Genomic DNA, 20,676 nt, shown 5'->3' on the forward strand with positions numbered 1-20,676 from the left:
TCAGCTCAATACCTCTAAAATTAGCTGTGGTATAGCCAATGTTGTGTTGTCTGTTGTCAGTTAGCTGTGGCAGCCATCTTGAAGTTAATCAGTTGTAGATGTAGCTCCAGTGATTATGTTCCAAGAGTTTCATTGAAATCTAAAGAGTGGTTTCATGAGCAATTTTGCAAAGACAACAGACTCAGTTGACTCCAATAGTTATTGTCAAAGTTTTAAAACAGATCCTGAGTGATCAGATTTTGCTCAGAGGATGTGTTGGGGAATTACTCTCAGCTCTACCACACCAAACTCTGGAGATAGTTAACTTGACCACTCCCAATTACAAGATTATACCAACATGCAGATCAAGAATAACTTGAATAAATTTGATAATGTGTTGTAATATTTATTCTCGATCTAAATTCATTTTGTTGTATGAGTGCATTTTAGAGTTCACTTTACAGTGGAAAGAGCTCACTACCCCAGGTAGTATTCTGGCTGATATGGCAGGGGCATGGGCTCCCAACACTGATTCAATATTACCCCAACAGCAGGGGCCCATGAACCTGGCAGAAGGAGGTTAGCAAAGTTAAACCTTCTTACATCATGCCTCACTGCTCTGGGCCAACCACCAGCTCCTCCAACTGTCCACTGATGGCCTCAAAACAAGACCAGAGAGCATTTGTCAGGCCCCACAAACCCCCATTTTTATCTGTGATTTATCTGTCAAATATAACTCAAGTGCAGTCATAGAAAAAACACACTTGATGCACTGACAACAATAGAGAAAAACACAGCAAGAAGAAAACTTCAACTTTTATTACAATAAAAAGAGCTAAAGAAACTGCTTTGTCTGCCAAAATAAAATGAGAATGCCGAGAGCTGAAGGAGTTTCCTGTAAAATGCTGAAGAAGCTGAAAGTGAACTCTAAAAGCTAAGAGGCCAAACACATGCTGAACACTAAAAAAGCTAAATGCTAGCTAAAAGTAGCAAAACAGCTGAAAGCTAAAAATAATCAAAAGGCTAGCAGAAAACCTAAATGTTTCAAAAGGCTAGCTAAAGGCTTAATTAGCAAAAGGGTAGCTAAAAGCAAAAAATCACAAAATGCTAGCATAAAGCTAAAAGTAGCAGAACAGTAGTTAGAAGGGTAAAGGAGCAGAAGAAGACAAAAGTAGGGCAAAGTATGCTGAAGCACATTTCAAAGAGAACAATTTTTTTGAAGGAACTAAAAAGTTTCAATGTATTGCTAAGAGGGAAAATTTGTAAATAAAGTTAAATAATTTGAAAAATATGAGAGTTACAAAAACCAGATGTTACAGCCCCCATCTACTGATTAAACTGAACATTTATGAAATCCTAAAATAGCATTGAGTATGCAGAAGTAGTTAGACTGCAAAAAGGTCCAAAAAATACAACACAGGAAAACAAAAATGTGCATGCTTAACCAACATTCACACAATAACTTCTAAGTTTTTCTGCTTTAGAAACTTTAGGCATTTGTTGATTTGCTTTACATAATGCAAAGCACATATTGTGTGTAGACTGTGTGTCCACCTGAGGATGTACTTCATTGTCCGCCCTGCTGCTTCCCTTCCCACTCCGTCATATTCGGTGACTTTGGAGACATGGCTCAGCCGGCAGATGGGGTGCAGAGATGAGATTTTAGAGAGTCTTTAGGTCCCAGCCACGGGGATCCTCTTCAGGGTCGATGGAGAGCAGATAATCCAAGGGTTTCGGTGAGGGGATTACAAACCTACAAGCAGACCTCTGCTGTGGGGCACCTTCTGCAAATCACCTCTGTGACATTTGGCAGTGACGAGAGTTGTCAGAGTCAATGAAGTCAAAATGTCAGAATGGGTCGCATCTCGACAGCTACACCTTTTTACCGGTAGCTGCTGGTGGGTGCCAGCTTTTTTTTTTTTTTTTTTTTTTTTGGGGGGGGGGACTTTTGGTCCGAGAGATATCTTTGCTGAAGCAGAAATGGAGATGAGGATATAGGTTGTGTCATTGACTTTTCTGGATCCAAAGCTCTAATGTAAGACGGGAGGTGAACAGCAAATGAAACATTACTCCCAACTCATTTAACGTAACAGGAGTTCTTTCAGGCAAGCTGCTCAAGCAAAAACCATCATCCCATTAAAAAAGCACAATACCTAGTATGGAAAATCACACAAGACAAACAACGATGACAAACTCTGAATGAATAGAACAACAAAACAACAAATGACTGACCAGCGTGAAGCAACTATCCATGTGAAGCAGGAAGTTAAATTCAGGAACTTGTACAAAGAAATGTTATGACATTTGTAACACTCAGAGTAGATGTTGTGAATAATTCTTGAGTACAACCACATCAAATTTTAGCTCAACATCTGTAGACATGACTGAATTATAGGCATTTTAGAAACAAAGAACATAAATATAGAGAACACAGAAAAACTGTTCTGGTATTTTCCTTCCCAGCAATTTACATCTTTTCATCTTCTCTACTTTTTGCTCATATGTATTTTTTTACAGTTACTATAGAAGTAAATGCAGTCATTTTTGATTGCATTATTTACTTTCTTTAAATTAATTCAGACAATTATATTTGAACTACTCGGACAGTGCCTTTTTTTTGCTTCCCTCTGGCTCTTGCTTTGTTGGCACGCCCCAAGTAATGTCAGGATGCATTTTCTCTGAAGCAAGTGAAGGGGTCTGCCACTGTGCTGCAATCTGCACCCGCTTCTCAGGCAGGCTAAACCCTTTGACACCACAGTTTTTAATTAAAATTACATTAAGAGTAATCAACCAGAAGAGTTTGGGGATGGAGGTCAGAGGCATCGGGGGAGGGGCAGGTGAGCAGGGGAGAGGCGTTGGATTGATGACACCAGTTGTCTCTGCTGTCAGCCCTGTAAAGAACTGCTCTTATGTTTATTAGGGTTTTTTTTTTCTTTTAAGTGATGATAAGGTTTATCACCCGCTGCTAAAGGTGAAAGGGCAATTCTGCTTTTGCCAATGCCTGTGTGGGTGTGTGCAGGCAGGTGTTTGTTTGTCTGTACTGCAAAAAATCTAAAATCTCATGAACCACTGGATGGATTTTAATGAAACCTTCAGAAAGTAGTCACTGAATATACATTTACAACTGATTAAGTTTTGGAATCAACCCAATTCAAGATGTTTGCTAAAACTAATAAACATTAGCCAACAAGAAATGTTTTTAACAGTTTTACAGATATTGAGCTAAAATTTGGTGTGGTCGCAGCTTAGATTGAGTCCCAACATACATGGTCTGTAATTCTCTTGTTTTTCATTTTAATATGATCTCTAATTAAAAATCTGTCATGAAAAGGAAATATGCAGTTCTTCAAGTAAGGATTGCTTAGCTTCAATCCTAGATTGCTTTTAATTTTACAAAAATTTATAAACAAAAGAGTCATAACCAATAGATTTTAAAGCAACCTCAAATTTCTTTTTTGTTGTTATTGTTTTGCACAACTGAACATGAAGTATAAAAAAGATCCAAAAGCTCCATCTAGTCGTATTAAGCTTCAATAGTTATTCCAACAATGTGTTTTTAAAATTAAGTTGCTAAAAGATTTTTTTTTATATATATATTTTTTTTTTTGTTAAGAAGGGACTCATCTGGATTTCTCGCTGCATCCGTAAAGGGAAGAGCAAATGTTAATATGAGTTCCTTTTTCCCAGAAAAGGAGAGGGCTGTAGAGAGGAGGGTACAAAGACCCTATTCGTTCTCACTTGAGGGGCTCTCGCCAAGATAATTATAAGCTTTATGAAAGTACGCAGCCAGAAAAAAAAAGTGGAAGAAACCCACCGAAAGAATGGATAGACAGGAGAAGAAAATTACTTTTCCCCTCTTGCTTTCGCTTTCTGCCCCCTTTAACAAGGGAGGAGACGGCAACGGATGGAAGAGGCCTTCTTCAGGAGGCATCCTGTGTTTTTTTTTTTTTCGGGGCAGTAAAGAGGAATGAGGGACTGCCCTTCTTGTGTTTCTTCAACTCATTAAGGCAGAACACCTATGACCGCGGCACAATGACCAAGTTTCCTCTCATTACATTCCTCTCAAAAATAAAAGAAAAAAGGAAGCAACAAAAAAAAGGAAGACCACAGCATTTGAATAGGAGTTTGATATAGAATGCACTAACACTAAACAACACCAAAGAGAACATCTTGTCTTTTGATCAAGTTCTTTCTCCATCTCTCCTGCCTTTTCCTTGTTCTTTTTTGCTCGAATATCATCCTCTCTAGGCTCCTGCGCCCGTATTGCCTACACTGCGCCGAGCGCCTGAATGCGGTTGATTATCTAAAAGGAAAAGTTTGTACCTGTTGAAAAGCTATCCTTGCTTTCTTGGCTTGTTAATGCCAACAAAAAGCAGCCACAGCAGATGGTCAGAGGACACCACATGCTGCGGAGAGCCTTTCAGACATGTCCCTAATAAGAATGCAGCGGTGAGAGCTCCTCTGAATGCACGCAGGGGCGAGGAAGATAAGGGAGGAGAAAAGAAAAGAAAGGGGAAAAAACATCTTTTTACCTCTCCATCTATAATTACTCCAAATGAAGAATAGGCTGAAAAAAATAGCCGGGGAGACTTTCCATTATGATGGGGAAAAAAAGCCTGTCAAGTAGAGAAGGCAAAGCACAAGATCGATAGTTTTTTAATGGATGAGAAGAAAGAAGTTTTTGTAACATCTCAGAAGTAACCACGTATTTGCTTCTGTGCATGAGTGCATGGATGCTCAACTAAAACCACATTTGTGGTTTCTAAATGCACAAAAAGCACAGTCTATACATGCATGTGTATAGATTGCTCTCGGGTTGTTGCTCAATCTGGCCTGTAGTCAAGATGCTTCCCTCTGAATCCTTGTTTTTTTTTGCCTCTACTTCTTTGTTTGCTTTCACAAAATGGAATATCTGCTTTTAAACAATCTTTATTTTACTTAAAAAAAAAAATCTAAATGAGTTCTATACATAAGGGCAGCCTAATCCCTCCTGTTTGTGTGTTGGACTGACAGTCATGTGAAAGCTGCCCTGAAGAGGAACTATCATCTTGTGCTGTAAAAAGCTGGTAAATGTTTTCACACTTTCACAGGGAGAGTCGTGTGTTGCTAAACCTCTGGGTGAGGTCAAGCTTGGCCTAGAGCATTCATCTTGTCATCGGGCCCTTCACACCTTAAAATAATACAGAAATTTACACAGCAGCGACACACTCTCTCTGCAGGCTCAGAGGGTCACACCGAGCTGAACCATGGAGATGGTGCGACAAGGGTCAGTCCAAAATACAGCATATCCATACAAAACAAACCTCTAATTGAATGCTTTGAGCTTTATTTATTTAATTTTTTTTGACTGCAAAAATCACTTAACATTTTGGTGAAGTCTCTGTTACAGTCACGCTCTGACTCGAAAAGGCAGAAGAGATAAAAAGCGAGAAACTAATTGTGAATAAGCAGAATAATTTGACAAAAAATGTCTACTATTTAACAAAAAAGGCTTTCATACATGCCATAAAACATACAAGCACAATGAATACAACAACGAATAAGACGTCATTGCTATTTTTTTCATATAACATGAATCAAAAGGTACTCATTGGAAAGTATGAAATAAACAAAAAACTAGAAGCACTCGGAGAACAGAAACGTCCACCAAGACAAAACATCACAAAAAAATAGTCAGATCCAGAATGTAATCTTGTGGTGAGGGTGGTTTTTCTGGGGTTTGTGTGTCAGTGCTTGTGAGTACTTCCTGGTAGGCGTGGCCAGACAACTGATTGACGTCTCGTCAACTCTCCCTCCTCACCTGTAAGTGATCTGACTAATGGCAAGGACAGGTGGATTTAAGGCGGTGGCAGAGACCAGACCAGCGCTGGAGCATTACCTGCTTGTGGTAAAGTCGCTGAGCCTCTGTACAAGAAAGCTTTTTGTTATCCCGAGTTTGATTAACTCTGTCTCGCTTTTGTGCCTCAGGAATTACCTTCTGCCCCGTGGATCCAGTCTGGTTTTCGTTTTTCCTGAGACCTCTGCTAACGCTCATACTACCTGCCTCCCGTGCCTGTCTGTCTGCTTCACAATATCATCTGGAAGGAATACTCACCACTGGAAGGATACTCACCCTGGAACCCGAACCCACCACTGCTTGCTTCTCCAAGTGTTGGACTCGCTGCCCTGTCGTAAGAACTTTAAGTACAAACCATCACTTACCATTCGGAAGTTCCTCGCGTCTCCCTTCGCCATACTTACCGTGTCCTTCGCTCTTTCAGATCCCGACGTTCATCCTGTAGATATTTCACCTGCACTGTAAATAAATCACTTACCTAAACACTCCTGGTTTCCTGTGTCTGTCTGCTGCTGGACTGCTCAATAAATATTCTCTGGGTTATGACAAATCTAGATCACCACCAAAATTTGATCAATTGTTTCCCGTGACAACCCTAACGTTTTCTGAAAATTTCATCAAAATTATTAGTTTTTTGGTAATCTTGCAAACAAACAAACAAATCAACACTACCAAAACCTTCACGTCCTTGCTGGGAGTAAAAAGATTATCCTGAACTGTATCAATGGTGCCGTTTGACTGAGTTTACGCCAGTAATTTTCCAGATATTGTATATTGATATGCAATTCTGAAATGTGGGTACGCACTCAATGTAAACAAGGCACTTGGCTGAATCTGTCAAAAAATCCCATGAAAGCTTGAGTCACATCACAGGCCTGCGTTAGTCTATGTAGGAGAACATATATGGCAGAATCGGACAAGTAAAGAATCTTGGAGAAGATGTTTAGATGGTAACAAAAAGTAAATCTGCTGCTAAACGCAAATGAAGAAAGAGATAAAAGAAAAGGGAAGACAATGTCAAAAATAAATATTAATGATCAAGCAGGGCATGGGAGTGCCATAAAGACAGAGCTCAGCGTTCACGAAACTTTTTACAGACCAGTAAGTTTACCATTCCAAGCTAGCCTATTTTTTTATCTGCGTACTTTACTCAAGAAATGTGAGATTAAATTAATACCTATACATCAAAATGTTGAACATCTCAATCCCAAACAGCTCTGGACGTTGCCTTTGTTGACCTAATTTTGGTTACTTTGGCTGCTCCCATAGGTAGACAAATGCAGGTAGGTGGCAGCCATTCACAAATTTTGAACTTAGGGACGCATTTACCACTGATAAGAGAAAATATAGTGTGGATTTTGTTTCTTACTATGTATATATTTTTGACTGACCTTTGTGACTTGGCAGAAAGTAACTTTAAAATAAGATGGCTTGACTACATAAAACGAGGCGGATTGCTTCTGCTTTAAATTTCTGTTTGTGACAGAGCAAAGAGCTGTCTGAGAGCATCAGAAATGCTCAAACAGTTAAAGAGGTTGCAAAGCATCACCTTTTTAGATCGCTGTAAGAAGCCTTTTCAAGAGTTTCCTATGTCAGCAGCGGGTTTCAGAGTTAAAACTGAGAAGATAGTTTCAGTGTGGTGCTAAGATGAAACTCAAAGTATGTTAAGTTTGGTGCAGATTTCACACCCGTGCACTTATCATGCGCACAAATACTCAAATTCATACAACTCTGCAAGGATCCTGGTGACCCTAAATGGACATATCATACTCAGCTCCACGCAACCCCGCAAATTCCAACTTGGAAAGTTGGACATTCCTCACCAACACGGGACTCAAAATCCAATATGGCTGCCTCACATATGAGAAGCTGCGAAATCTGGAGCGCTGCTTAGTTTATATGTCATTAAATCAGTTACAGAGATTTTACTCCCTCTAACAGGAGACATATCTCTACCAAGAAAAAAAAATTAATGCAACAAAATATATTATTGGCTTCAACAGTTATTGAGTTCAGCTGTTAGCAAATTCTTCTCATTTTCCAGTTTCAACTTAACCACGGTTGAATTGGGCGTGACATTACTGGATCCGTGTAGCATAGCATTAAGTTTTCACTTGAAACAAAAACAACAAGTATATTTTTTTAAAAACGCTTTCCAAAATAATAGTAAAAAAATGTTTCTGATGTCAGTGTGGACAGAAGATTTGAACCTTTTCAGAAATAATGATGTAGCATCTTATTTCACCCATGCCTGTCATTTAGAGCTTTAGAAACCCAAACAAACATGGAGCCGTTTAACCAATTTTTTTCTGTCTCAGTTTATTTTAACACTGTCGCAGTAAAGCTTTGATTGTGTACTGAGAAGGTTCATAACTGAGAGAAAAATGTAAACGGCATGGAAAGAAAAAGACAAGTTTCAGAAACCTTTAGCCAAGCTAAGCAAGTTCTTTCTTTGTATTTTGATATGTTGCTAATGTGGAGATTCTCGTCACACAGTGGCTGGACATGGGTGTTTTCATTTTTCTTTGATTGTGGATGAAGAATACAAATGTCAGCTTAAAAACCATTCAGAGCAGTGTAGGCGGGCATAATGGTTATAATGCTATCCAATTGCAACATCAGCAGGCACTTGGATAGCATTTTACAGCGTATTAAAAGCAGCACTTCTTCTCGTGGTGCCTAATTTGCTAAGCTCCTTTGTCACCAGCAGAATATGAATGGATTATTTTGAGGCTTTTATTTACTGGGATGCTGTTTGAGAAGGTGACTACTCCCACTGAAGGTTTGAGAGCAATTGGCAGTGTTTTTGCAGGATCACATTGTGTAAGTCTATAATAAATTACCAAAATGGTAAATAAAAAACCCTAACAATATGCAAATCAGGACCCAGTTTATCTTCATAGCCTCAGTGCATCAACACTGTGCGTGTGTGTGTGTGTGTTACACACGGGACGAGAGTGGGGGTACGAGAGAGCACAGGCCTCACACAGGGCGCTAAAATATACAGTGAGAAAAACTGTGCGAACGTGACAGCTGAACAATAGGAAGGATTGTGGTGTGTGTGAAGGAGTTGTAGGGTTTTTTTTTCAGGCAATAATTTATTTTCATAATCAGTATTGGTATATTTTCTTTAAAACACAAATATGTAATCCTAACTAAAGAAAGATGTTTTGTGAAATGTTTTTCACAGGGTTTCTAACTTTGAGTAAGGAGGCTTTTTTTTTCATCTTTGCGTTATTTTTAAACCAGTTTCAAACTCACACATGGTTGAGGAAAAGGCTAATATTTAAAGCCTTTAAAATACTGCATAAGATCTCACACACTGCAGCCTTTTGGGGGTTATCCCCCCCCCCCTTCGTCTGCAGATTGATTAAATCCCACAAACACTGTAGTAAACATACACACGCCACACACAAACAGAGCGCAGGGAGCATCGAAGCAGCCTCTCAATTATGAACCTCTCCTCAGTGCTTTCGACACCTCATGTTTCTCTGGTGATGACTAGATTAACACGCTGATTAAGATGCACTTAACCCCATAAACAGCAGTTCCTCCCGTTCACATACCGTCAACAAAGCGAATTAAAGCAAGACTGAACCTCAATTATGACTGACAAAGGCCAAACAATGTCAGGAGTGGTGGTTTGGGGACAAGAGGGGAAATCGGTGTCACTTTAGGCTCTATTATAACCAAAGACTTTAGTCGAAACATCACTTTACCATGATGTGATTTTGATTTGGGCAATAGGGGCCAAATTTTAATCATTTATAGCTATAAATGGTTTGAGAAAATGAAGAATAACTGCACAAAATGGGTCAAAATCAAAACACTGCTAGTCCTTATGCACATTTAAATATTTAATCACTTGCATTGTGTTTTAATCAGTTTTATTAACAATGTTACACAGGATTTTATAAAGTTTTAGCAGTTTCTATACAGTCAGAAAATTGGGGTTTAAGAACTTTTTTATTTTTTATTTTTTTTCATTTTTAGCTCAGATCTTAGGTATGTTTTCTGCCTAAATCCAAATTTTGAATATGTCAAAAAGATCAACTGGAAATCATCCAAACATAATTACATCTGTTTACCTGCTAAGTTCTGATCTTTTTGTTGTGATAAACAACAAGTCTCAGAGACCGCTGCCTTTCTAAAGTCGTTCCCAATTCATAAAGGCGTTTTTACTTCAAAGCTTCTGAGCAAAGCAGATTAATTAAGTCTCAGGCTTATACCTCTGAACCATAAAGAGCTAGCAAATTACCTCGGGGTGGGAAATGATTACAACCATGGAAAACAATAAATCAATCAATGAATCAAATGAAGCCTGTGTGCCGTCACTGGCTTTTCGCTCCTGCACTCAGTCATCTGTGGAATAACAATGCGAAAGAAGGGGATTATAGTTAAATTGTTAATCATAATGTGATACCACAGTCAGCAGATTCCCCATATAAGAAAAAGATGATCAGGGTCCTGCCTGTCTGCTGCCAGAGACGACATAATGCAGAAAAATTCTTTCCACTCGACTGGAGCAAAGGAGGCGGTTCTAAACAAAACAAAGAGACTGTGGTTTTTTTTATTGTTGTTATTTTTTCTTATTGGTTATTATTGCGCTTGTAGATACACTGAATCTACAATCCTAAATCACACATGAAAAATTGTTTGGTCAGCTGACCCTTTGTCTTATATTTTTCTTAAAGAAATTTCGATCAGAGGCAAAAAGGGTCCAGTTGTTATTAGCAGAAAATCCAAAACTTAAGGTCTCTGTGATGGCAGAGTCCTTTACAGTACTTCACAAGAGGGTTAAAATATGTTCAGTGGTTCATGAGATATTTTGCTAATTTTGCTAACAGAACGCCTTTTATGGTAGCAGGTGATATTTTTTCAAGTGAGAACAACGTAAACAAAACCCATACTTTGACAAAGTGTAATGAAACAAACTGTGTTTTACATTGCAGGTGTTGATTAACAAACAACTTACCTTAATTACTTCACACCTTTATGCATATTTAGATGGTAAGTTTAGCCTTCTAATTGTTGCTACAGCCTAATTCCTGTCTTAATGACGTAACGTCCCTGATTTATTTTGCGGGCGATCGCTCTCAGTCATCAGAGATCCACTGGCAGGCCTGAGCTGGGTGCTATGTGCCCTTTTTGGGTTTGAGTTTCTTGGTTGAAAGCTGGCCACCCATAAACTGTAAAACAAGCGCTCATCTGGATCTCTGCGTTCAGCCTGACACAAGAACAAGACATTTCAGGAGCCTGTTGGCATCACTTATTATCACTTGTCGCACGGCCTCAAATACGTCCCTGTCTTTGTGGATAAGTTGAATCCTACCAAGTCAACAGCTCCTGACTGTGACCTGAGTTCAAACTGTGGCTGCTTTGTGGAGCTGCTAATGCTGGCAGATTGGTGGGCAACAATTCTTTAACAGTACAGATTGGGTGATAAAAGTGAGGGAGAGCTCTGAACGGGCCTCGACTGGCAGTGGTCTGAGACTTTGAGAAGTTCTCGTCAGATGAGTGATCCAGGAAGTCATGGGTCTTGGCTGGGTGAATCTTCTGTGGAGATGAGTCTCTCGTGTGAAGTTGTGATTGGGGTGAATTAGTTGGGATAGACACTTAATCATCACTGACATGTCCTAGATAGAAAGAATATATTTACAGGGAGAAGAGATGTTGGAAGTTGCTGTGTCTTTATGACTTCCTCTCGAACAACCGTGCAGGAACAGAGCTTTTGTACTATCACCATGTAGAGGTTTCAGCTCTCTTTCAATGGTGACAACGGGTTTCTTTTGAATTATTATTTAAGAAAAAAAAAACGAAAAAAAAACTCAAGTCTGGTAACAAACAATGTTTTAAACACAGTGTGTCACATAACCTGTCTGCACCCCTTAAGTTAACTTCTCTTGGACAGATCATTTCCTGAAGGAGACTTCCTTAATCTTAATGGGACTAACTGAAGACTCGGCCTTAAATAAATAGGAACCTCATCCTGTATTTGGAAAGAGATATTCCGAGAGATAGCCTTCCAATATAAAGCCATGCAAACAGAATCTCATTAGCAAATGCAAATGAGAAAACACCCAATCTTCACAGAGAGGCAGAAGTGTATCTCCATAGGATAGCTGGAACATGACAGTCCCCCAACCGCCCCCACGCTGAGCACCAAATGTGATGGTCCGCTCCTGCTGCTACTCTTAACAGGATCTAGGACGAAACCATAAATGTAAGCGAGGGGGTAGAGGGGGGAGTGGGTCAACGGGGGCCCTCACCTTTTGCATTTAGGGGCCCTAAACTGTAAATGCACACCTCGGTTGCTGTTGAAGTATGCCAGGAGAAACGTTAAAGGGTTCTAATGTTAAATGTTAACCTTCCTTCGTGCACCTCTTTTACAGATCAGATCATTACACATGTCTCTACCCATAGCGAATAGTTCTATGTTGTTGGGTTTTTTTTCATCAGTCTGTGAGACAAAAAGAACTTCTGCGAGTTTACAAATGCATTTAAACACAAAAGTTTTACTTCTGGCAGGGAAAACTTTATGCAGTGGTATCTAATTAGCATAAGGGTTTAAAAGATGAGTTGTAAAACATTCTAATTAGGGAGACTTAATCCAAGTTGAACTCCTTCTATATACAATAAGTTGTGCCACATACTTGCAGAACATATTTCTGCGTAACTATATGATCTGCGCTAACAGCTGGTCATGTGTTGGAGGCAAAAAAAAGTGGGATCTCATTCAGGCAGAGTGAAAATGATTTTGTAGGTTTGTTGAAAGAGAGGCTATTCGCGACGTGAGAAAGGCAAACTCTTCAAGCCAATCTCTCCTCGGAGGGCGTGACTGTCGTGACATCACAAGCTGCGTTGAGCACGGCTTCCTGGCGGGGCTCCAGACCAACAGACCTTCTGCTGCCGGTGGGGTGGCGGTGGCCTAGGGCAAGGCCCCAATGGCCAGGTCACCAGCTTTTTCCTCCTGCCTGGCACCAGCACTGCAGGGTGGGGGGTGACCGGCAGGATGGCAAGATGTCAGAAGCAGCAGAAACGGCCCTTTAGACGTGTTAAAAAGCAGGCACAGCTAGAGGAAGCTGCTCATTGAGCACTGCAAGGACAGGGTGAAGCCATTCAACGGACTGTCCAATAAACATGAAACAGCCACGCAGTGTTGTGTGGGCCAGTAAAATGATCTAAATAACAGAGAAAATGTTTTTTTATTATTCATACTTAACCTGTTGAGCAGCATGAAGAGCAGAAAAACAATGCAAATAATAAAACTGGCAAAATATACTTAAAGCCAGGGCTCAGATCTTTTGAATTGAGGTTCTGTGGAAAGGTTATGAATGATTAATATCTTACCTGTTGTAGACAACTTATTAAAAGACTTTATTTTGAAAAAAAAAAAAATCTGAGCAAATTGACCAGCTAGCAGCTAGTCCAAGCAATCCCAAGACCAAAGTGAACTGCTGACGTTTAAACCGACTCCAACCTCAAATAAATAGTACTAGTTCACTCCATCACAGTGTTGTAGAACTTTATATTGCCAATAACACCATTACTTATTTACTTACAAATAATTCTATGGTTATTTGTGAATGCCAGAAGCAGCTAGCTGTAGCTATTCTGCTGCGGCCTGGGGCAGTTCTGGCTTCAGTATCATAATATTTCTGCAGGAGTAAACATGTAATGCGAAACAGACCATACTGTAAGGATTTAAAAATCGCTCGCATGAACTACTGTGAAATTTTTGAGATTGGTGCTGCTTTAAGATGGCAGTAACTCACTTTGGAACTCGCTCAGAACTGAATGACGACCTAACGGCTAGTCACACCAAGTCCGATCCCAGAGTACATTTTTATACTTTTTAAACAACCTCAGACTCAAACATATGTGATGGCAGTTCATGCAGGCACTATTTTATAAAACCTTTACACTATCACTGTTTTTTTTTTTTTTTTTGTGCTGCCCTGGAAGTGCTGTAGCAAGCTGCTACTGGTGCTATTTGAGCTTGCAAGAATCCACATAATTCTGGGTAAAAACGGGCACTAGCAAAACTGATGGCGATGTGAGGGTATGAAGAATGGCATTTGTATAAACCGCTGGGAAAGTTTTGAAATCTGAGTAGTTTGAGGACAACATTAATCCACTCTGGTTAGCTATTAGCTTCTCAATCCTAGTCAGTGTATATCTACAACAGTCACTATCTACAACAGGTAAGATAGTATTTGTTTATAACTTTTTACAGAATCCCTACTTCAAAGATCTGAACGACTGCTTTGAGTTTAAAACTAATGTGTTTTACTGTTAAATATGAACACCACGATGAAAGCAAAGTGGAGTAAGAGATGCGTTTTACACAAAATCTTTAAATTACTAAAACATGTTAAAAGTTCACTCGAGGTTTTAAGGTTTTGCTGCTATGACTGACTCCATTAACGTGGCAGGATATTAAATGTGAGAATTTCAGCCTCGTCGGTTCTTACTAACAAATATCTTAAAGTCTGAACGAATACGAGCTCATCTTGGAGCAGAAACTTGAAGAGATTTGTGAGGGAGTGGGCTGTTTGAGTCACTCCTGCTTTTGACTCATTGGTTTTACCATCAAAGTCTCTCATCAAATGTGTCAGATTAAGAGTTAGTGAAATTTAAAAACAAATCTTAAAGGGAGAGGAGTTGTATGTCCTTTTTTTATTTATTTCAATCCAATACAAGCTGACCCTTCAAACTGAAAGACTCAGGAGGATGTGTGTGAATATGAATAGTGGCACAAATGAGCGGGGAAACGACCCACCCCACCCATCTGACTCCATATTCGCGAGTTTACAATCAAACAACTCCTTCGCCTCGTCGGCAGAAGCGTATTAGAGCACAGACTGCTCGCCGCTCAAAAAGTTTGGATTGGTCTTGTCTCATGCGCAGTGTGTTTATTTCAGAGGTGGCGACCTGCTCTGCCCAAGCCCCTCGCTGTCTTTGTCATGGAAATGTTTCTTTGAGCAAACAGCAGAAGCTGAGCATCGTCTGGTGTGGGGAGGAAAGTGAAGTGGGCCTTCAAGCTGTTAAAAGGTGTGCCGTTAACACAGCCTGGGCTTCCTTTGAAGCAAAGAATCACAAAACAGCCAAGAGGGAGAAAGAAAAAAAAAGAAAGGCTGGCAGGAGAAGCTTCAGGAGCCAAAACGGTGCGAGTCGAGAGCTACGCTGCATGTGAGTGGATAAGCTTCACGCAGATATCTGAAAATCAAAAGGATATTTTGCTTAAGACGATCAGCATCTTCAGTCCCCCCTTTTGAACCGATGAGGGTTCAAACTGATTGTCTAAACTTTCATGGATGACCTGCTAAAATATACCTGTGCAGCTGCTAAAGAGTCGTGCATTCTGACAGAATACCAGACCTCTGAAGTGAAATCTGAGGCTCTCACAGGGGTGAGTTTGTCACATTTCACTGTGTTTAAACGACATCAAACCCAGGAAAGTCAGCTGGCCTCTGCGGAGCTAATGAAGGACGGGAGCGAGACAGATCCCGAGCCCGATGCCTCCGTGTGAACGTGATCAGATGGATCAGGAGGAGCTGTGATGCTGAGGATCCCCTGCCCCTCCCCTGGAGATCAGACCTGATAAAAGGGCTGCTGTCTGCGCATCATGGCCACAAGGAGAGATCAGCAGCTGAAAGCAGCAGTCTGATCAGCCCTCCTCCCTCCACATGGCTTTTAGTCTGAAGTAGACCTGGTTCTGGTCCAAACCCACCCCAACAGGATGTCCCTCTCTGCTCAGCCTGCTCAGCTTGGCGGCTCCTTACAGGCGTTGAAGCTGTTTAAGACAGTTCTGCATTTCTGATGCCTCTCGAACCCGAACAGAAGGAACAAAAAAACTTGGTAAGTTCGTATTTAAATACAGATTGTTACATATTTAGGCTCGCAAGGGTCCATTTAAAACATCCCCACACCAATTTCAGAGCTGTGTTTAATATAATTATATATTGTGTCTCAAATTATTTTGCCTCTTTAGTATTTAAGGCAGCTGGTAAAGCTCGCGTGCTCTTTCTGCGAATACTTCCGTGCTGTTTGGCTTGATTGGACCTCGTTTCTCCCAGCAGAGAGGTTCAGATTGGGTTTCTCTCACATCTGATCGGATCTGTCTGATCCAAGAAGCATCACACGTTTCTTCAGACGGAAAATTAACAGTCCATTTTTTCCCGCTGGGACAAAAGAGAAATAAACGAATGAATAAATGAATGAATGAATGAAGGCGAAATTCATTAATTTTGAACAGAGGTAGGATTTAATTTTTTTTCGTTTAATTCTAAGGAAGTAAACATGTTAGTTGATGTTTTTTATTATTCTTGATTTATTTATTTTTTCCTTTAAAACCTCAGATGCATCATTAGTTAAAATGTATTTTGAGGTGTTAATTTACAAGCATAAATGCTACAAATAAATAATAATAAAAAAATCAGTTTTCTTTTAAGCAGATTCTGATCTCTTATATTGAAATTCACTCTTGAAACCGAATGTGTCACAAACTACTCGAGCCGTGGGAGAGTTTTCACTTTTGACACCAACACTAAATCTGTGCTTTCTACTGGAGACTTCAGGTTTGTCACGTGATTTACGAGAAATTGCCACCCGGGTTCATCTAATAATAACAGTAATAGTAATAATAATAATAATAATAATATTAAATCATCCGACATTTCATCTGAGGTGGTTTTAATAGTTCAGATGCGCCAAAAGTCTAAAACCATTTGTGATTTTTTATTTTTTAAAATCAGATTAAACTCAGATGTTTGAAACTCTTCTTGTGATTTTTTTTTTTGATAAAAAGAAAAAGGCCTAAGTCTAAACAGTGTCTTATAATTGCATAAATAGCTAATTTCCACATAATTATGAATATAAAACATAGAAAACACAACATTTATTTTTTTAACAATAAAAAAAGCATTTAATTATTATTATTTTATTTTTTTTGTCTGGGTGCACAGCCATTTTCTTTTCAAAATAAATATTTGAGTTTAGGCCACAGTTTATCAGTTTATTGTGCTGGGGGGCCTTTTTTACCTGAAGCAGCCGGACTACGTTGAACTTTTCCCTGTTTTTGTCTTTGCCGACAGCTCGGGCTCCAGCGGAGGCTCAAAGGACACATTTAAAGAGGAGACACTCATTGTACCGGAGCGGGGGGAAGATTCGGCAGCAGTTTGAACACGAGCGGAAGCTTCTCCGAACGGCACCGGGAGAATCATGCTCGGGGGAGAGGGGGAGAGCAGCGCCTACTCGGCCGCCAAAGAGGAGGAGAAACGCACGTCTCCGGCCGCGGATGGAGACGAGTCCGCGGCCGGCAACAGGTACTCGGAACAACAGGGGATGGGGTCCGACCGGTACTACGTCCCACACGCGATTTCGAAGCAGAACCCGGAAGCGTCGTTCCTCCCGTACACCCCGGGCGGGGCGGTGTACAGCCCGCCCGGGGCCGGCAGGTATCCCTCCTCTCTCCACCTGGGCTCGGTGCTGCCTCCGGCCGGCTACTCCCCCTCGGCCCACTTCAGCCCGTCCTACCAGCACGGCCAGAACCTCGGCTGCCTGTACCCGCCCTACGCCGGCTCCGGCTCCGCTCTCAGCAACATGGCCCTGGCCGGCGGCGCGGGCGCGGGCCCCGGCCTGAGGGCCCAGGTCTACCTCTGCAACCGGCCCCTGTGGCTCAAGTTCCACCGGCACCAGACCGAGATGATCATCACCAAGCAGGGCAGGTGAGGCGGTCCGGACCGGTCCACGAGCAGCATCAGCATCAGTGAGAGTCCTGCTTGACTCGGTGTGTGTGGGTGTTTCCAGGCGGATGTTCCCTTTCCTCAGCTTTAACATCGCGGGTCTGAACGTCACGTCGCACTATAACGTGTTTGTGGAGGTGGTTCTGGCGGATCCGAACCACTGGAGGTTCCAGGGGGGCAAATGGGTCACCTGCGGGAAGGCGGACAACAGCAGCCAAGGTACGGAACCGGGTCGAGAACTTTTTAATTTCATCTAGGCGCATTTATTTACCCCCTGACCTTTTCTTTCCCCTCTCGCATTTTACGTTTTTTATTTATTTTTATTGTAATTATTTTATTTGCTTTTTATTTTAGGGAACAAAGTTTACATCCACCCAGAGTCCCCGAACACAGGGGCCCACTGGATGAGACAAGAAATCTCCTTCAGCAAACTCAAACTCACCAACAACAAGGGGACCAGCCACAACACATCCCAGGTAAATAAAGCCAAATAAATAAAAAAAATAAAGAATAAAGTCTTTACTCATCACTCATTTAAAAAAAAGAATCACGTGTTTTTAAAGTAGACACAAATGTCATTTGATTAAATTGTAATTTTTTATTTAGTTAAATTCATAAATGAGTTTTTCTCATTTTTGTTTTGGATTTTAGAATGCATGATTAATACCAGCAAAACATCTTTTTTATTTAAATTTATTTATCTTTCCTCCCCATTTTAAATATTTTGAAAAATAGGCAAAAAGCATACGTAAAAGCACATATATAAAAAAAAGTAGTAAAAGTTTTGCAAATGAATCAGACTGAATAAGAATTTGACTCGAGGTGGAGTTTTTTTGTCATGCAACAAAAAAAGAAAAGAAAAAAAGAGAGAAAGAAAAAAGCCACTGAAAGTCCTTTTTGCACAAATGTGATGCATGCAGACAAATGTGAGACGATGAAGCTGCGGTGCTACTTTTTTATTTATTTATGATTTGTCTCCCCTGTTGTTTAAACATCTGCAGATGATAGTTCTGCAGTCGCTGCACAAGTACCAGCCCCGGCTGCACATCGTGGAGGTGTCTGAGGATGGAGTGGAGGACATCAGCAGTGATGTTAAAACTCAGTGTTTTACATTTCCTGAGACCCAGTTTATCGCGGTCACCGCTTACCAGAACACCGATGTGAGTGCGAGCAATAAAATACCACTGCAACCATACACTTTTTTTTTTTCTAAAACTGCTTTTATATTTTCTAACAAAAGCCTTTGGAGTGTTTACAGTCATGACAATTATTCTTTCTATTGCTAAAGTACGATTTCTTTTTTTTGACACCTTTCAGTTCTCATTTTCACAAGTTTATTTTTGGTGTGCATGTGGTCCAAACAAGCAAAACGAATAGCTGTTTTCCTCTAATTTCAAATCTCCTCTTCTGGTTTAGATAACACAGCTGAAAATTGATCACAACCCTTTTGCCAAAGGATTCAGAGATAACTATGATTCGTGAGTATTTTACATCAAGCTGCAATAATATTTTCACACAGAAGGCAGCACGTTTTGAAAGTGCATTTGCTACATATTGCTCCTCCTTGACTTGTCGTTTTATTTCGTATTTTCCAAGGATGTACACCGCTCCAGAGAGTGACCGCCTCACCCCGTCTCCAAACGACTCCCCCCGAGCCCATCAGATTGTCCCCGGCACGCGCTACACCATGCAGCCCCTCTTTCAGGACCAGTTCGTCAACAACCTCCCCCAGAACCGCTTCTACAACTGTGAGAGAGCGGTGCCGCAGACTAACAGCCTGCTCTCCCCTCAGACAGAGGACGTGGCGTCGCAGAGGTGGTTTGTCACCTCCGTGCAGCAGGGGGGAAGCTGCACCATGAGCGCCAGCAACAAGCTCGATCTGACGCCCTACGAGGGCGAGTACTCGGGCTCCCTCCTCCCGTACGGCATCAAATCTCTGTCCATGCAGACCACTCACGCTCTCAGCTACTACCCGGACTCTCCGTTCACCACCATGTCTGCGGGGTGGGGGTCCAGAGCCGCCGCTTACCAAAGAAAAGTGCCCCCCAGCCTGCCATGGTCCCCGCGGCCCAGCCCGGCCGCTGGTTTCTCCGAGGAGCCGGGGAAAGCTAAAGCGCAGACTGAAGAGGAGGTGCACAGCACTGAGGCGCTGATCAGCTCCTGGACAGAGAGCCAGACTTCAGCTCTGTCCCCCAACAAGGCAGAGTCCTATTCTGTCGCCTGCAAGCGAAGGCGCTTGTCTCTTAACGGTCCGAGCACGGACAGCTCGTCTGTCAGCAGCAAGTGTGAAGACCTGTCTTCTGCCGCACCCAGCTCCTACAGTAAAGAAGCCCCCCCAACCAAAGGCATGGCTTCTTATTACTCCTTTTACGCAAACCCCTGAGTTCCTCAGAGTCAAAGCCTCGTTTGTTTCAACTGCCACAGTAAATAAGAGCTACTATTTTGTTTTTATTGTTCCCGTAAGAACCATTACCTTTTGTTTTTGGCAGTGATAAATGTTCATTTCTTTTTGTAGTAAAAAAAAAAAAAGATATCAACAGCATAAACAATCACATTCAAATTAAAGGGATGGCACAATAAGCTTTAACATCTTCAGACCCATTCTTTTAAAGTCTGCTTTTCTGAACATATGTTTTAAATAATCCCAATTAAGTAATTGTGTTCAGTGTTTAAGATGCCCTTTCTTTTTGTCTTTTTTTGAAGCTGTGCGATGTATGTTTTCTTGCTGCATACATTTATGTCTCTTATCTTTACAGTGAGATTACATGTTTACAGATTATTTATTGAAGGCCTGTTTATATGAAGTGTGTGCACTCTTAAGAGATGAGAATAATATGGTATATATAGCCTCATTGCAAAGTTCAAATATTTGATAATAAAAGGCACATGTGTTCTCTTGCACGTCTAAGTGGTCATTTTGAGCATTGAAACAATTTTGTTCCTGTTTAAATGCTTATTGTATTCATATTTCACAGGTTAATGTGTTCATCCTGTTGATACATGAATATACTTGTTGATATTTTAAGTTGTTTAAACGTAAAGTCAATATGACGCTTCCATATATTTTAATAGGTTCACAGCTCTTGTAATCCACATCACAAACTGAAGAATGAA

The 20,676-nt window shown here is 40.9% G+C and overlaps 1 protein-coding gene across 1 annotated transcript; it reads left to right on the top strand.

Moving 5' to 3' along the window:
- The first annotated feature begins 15,452 nt into the window (after positions 1–15,452).
- On the top strand, positions 15,453–20,463 carry eomesb (eomesodermin homolog b). Its single transcript, XM_017409894.3, has 7 exons — positions 15,453–15,676; positions 16,912–17,544; positions 17,627–17,781; positions 17,917–18,038; positions 18,564–18,722; positions 18,979–19,040; positions 19,159–20,463. Exons 2-7 carry the CDS (start codon positions 17,039–17,041, stop codon positions 19,943–19,945), a joined length of 1,791 nt encoding a protein of 596 aa, XP_017265383.1. The 5' UTR covers positions 15,453–15,676; positions 16,912–17,038; the 3' UTR covers positions 19,946–20,463.
- Positions 20,464–20,676: the final 213 nt, after the last annotated feature.

Source organism: Kryptolebias marmoratus, linkage group LG16 (genome assembly GCF_001649575.2).
Source record: "Kryptolebias marmoratus isolate JLee-2015 linkage group LG16, ASM164957v2, whole genome shotgun sequence".
In the NCBI taxonomy this organism is placed as follows: domain Eukaryota; kingdom Metazoa; phylum Chordata; class Actinopteri; order Cyprinodontiformes; family Rivulidae; genus Kryptolebias; species Kryptolebias marmoratus.

Coding starts and splice junctions, on each gene's coding strand:
- eomesb (XM_017409894.3), top strand. CDS start 17,039: ATGCTCGGGGGAGAGGGGGAGAGCAGCGCCTACTCGGCCGCCAAAGAG. Junction 18,039..18,563: donor CCAGCCACAACACATCCCAG/GTAAATAAAGCC, acceptor AAACATCTGCAG/ATGATAGTTCTGCAGTCGCT. Junction 19,041..19,158: donor TTCAGAGATAACTATGATTC/GTGAGTATTTTA, acceptor GTATTTTCCAAG/GATGTACACCGCTCCAGAGA.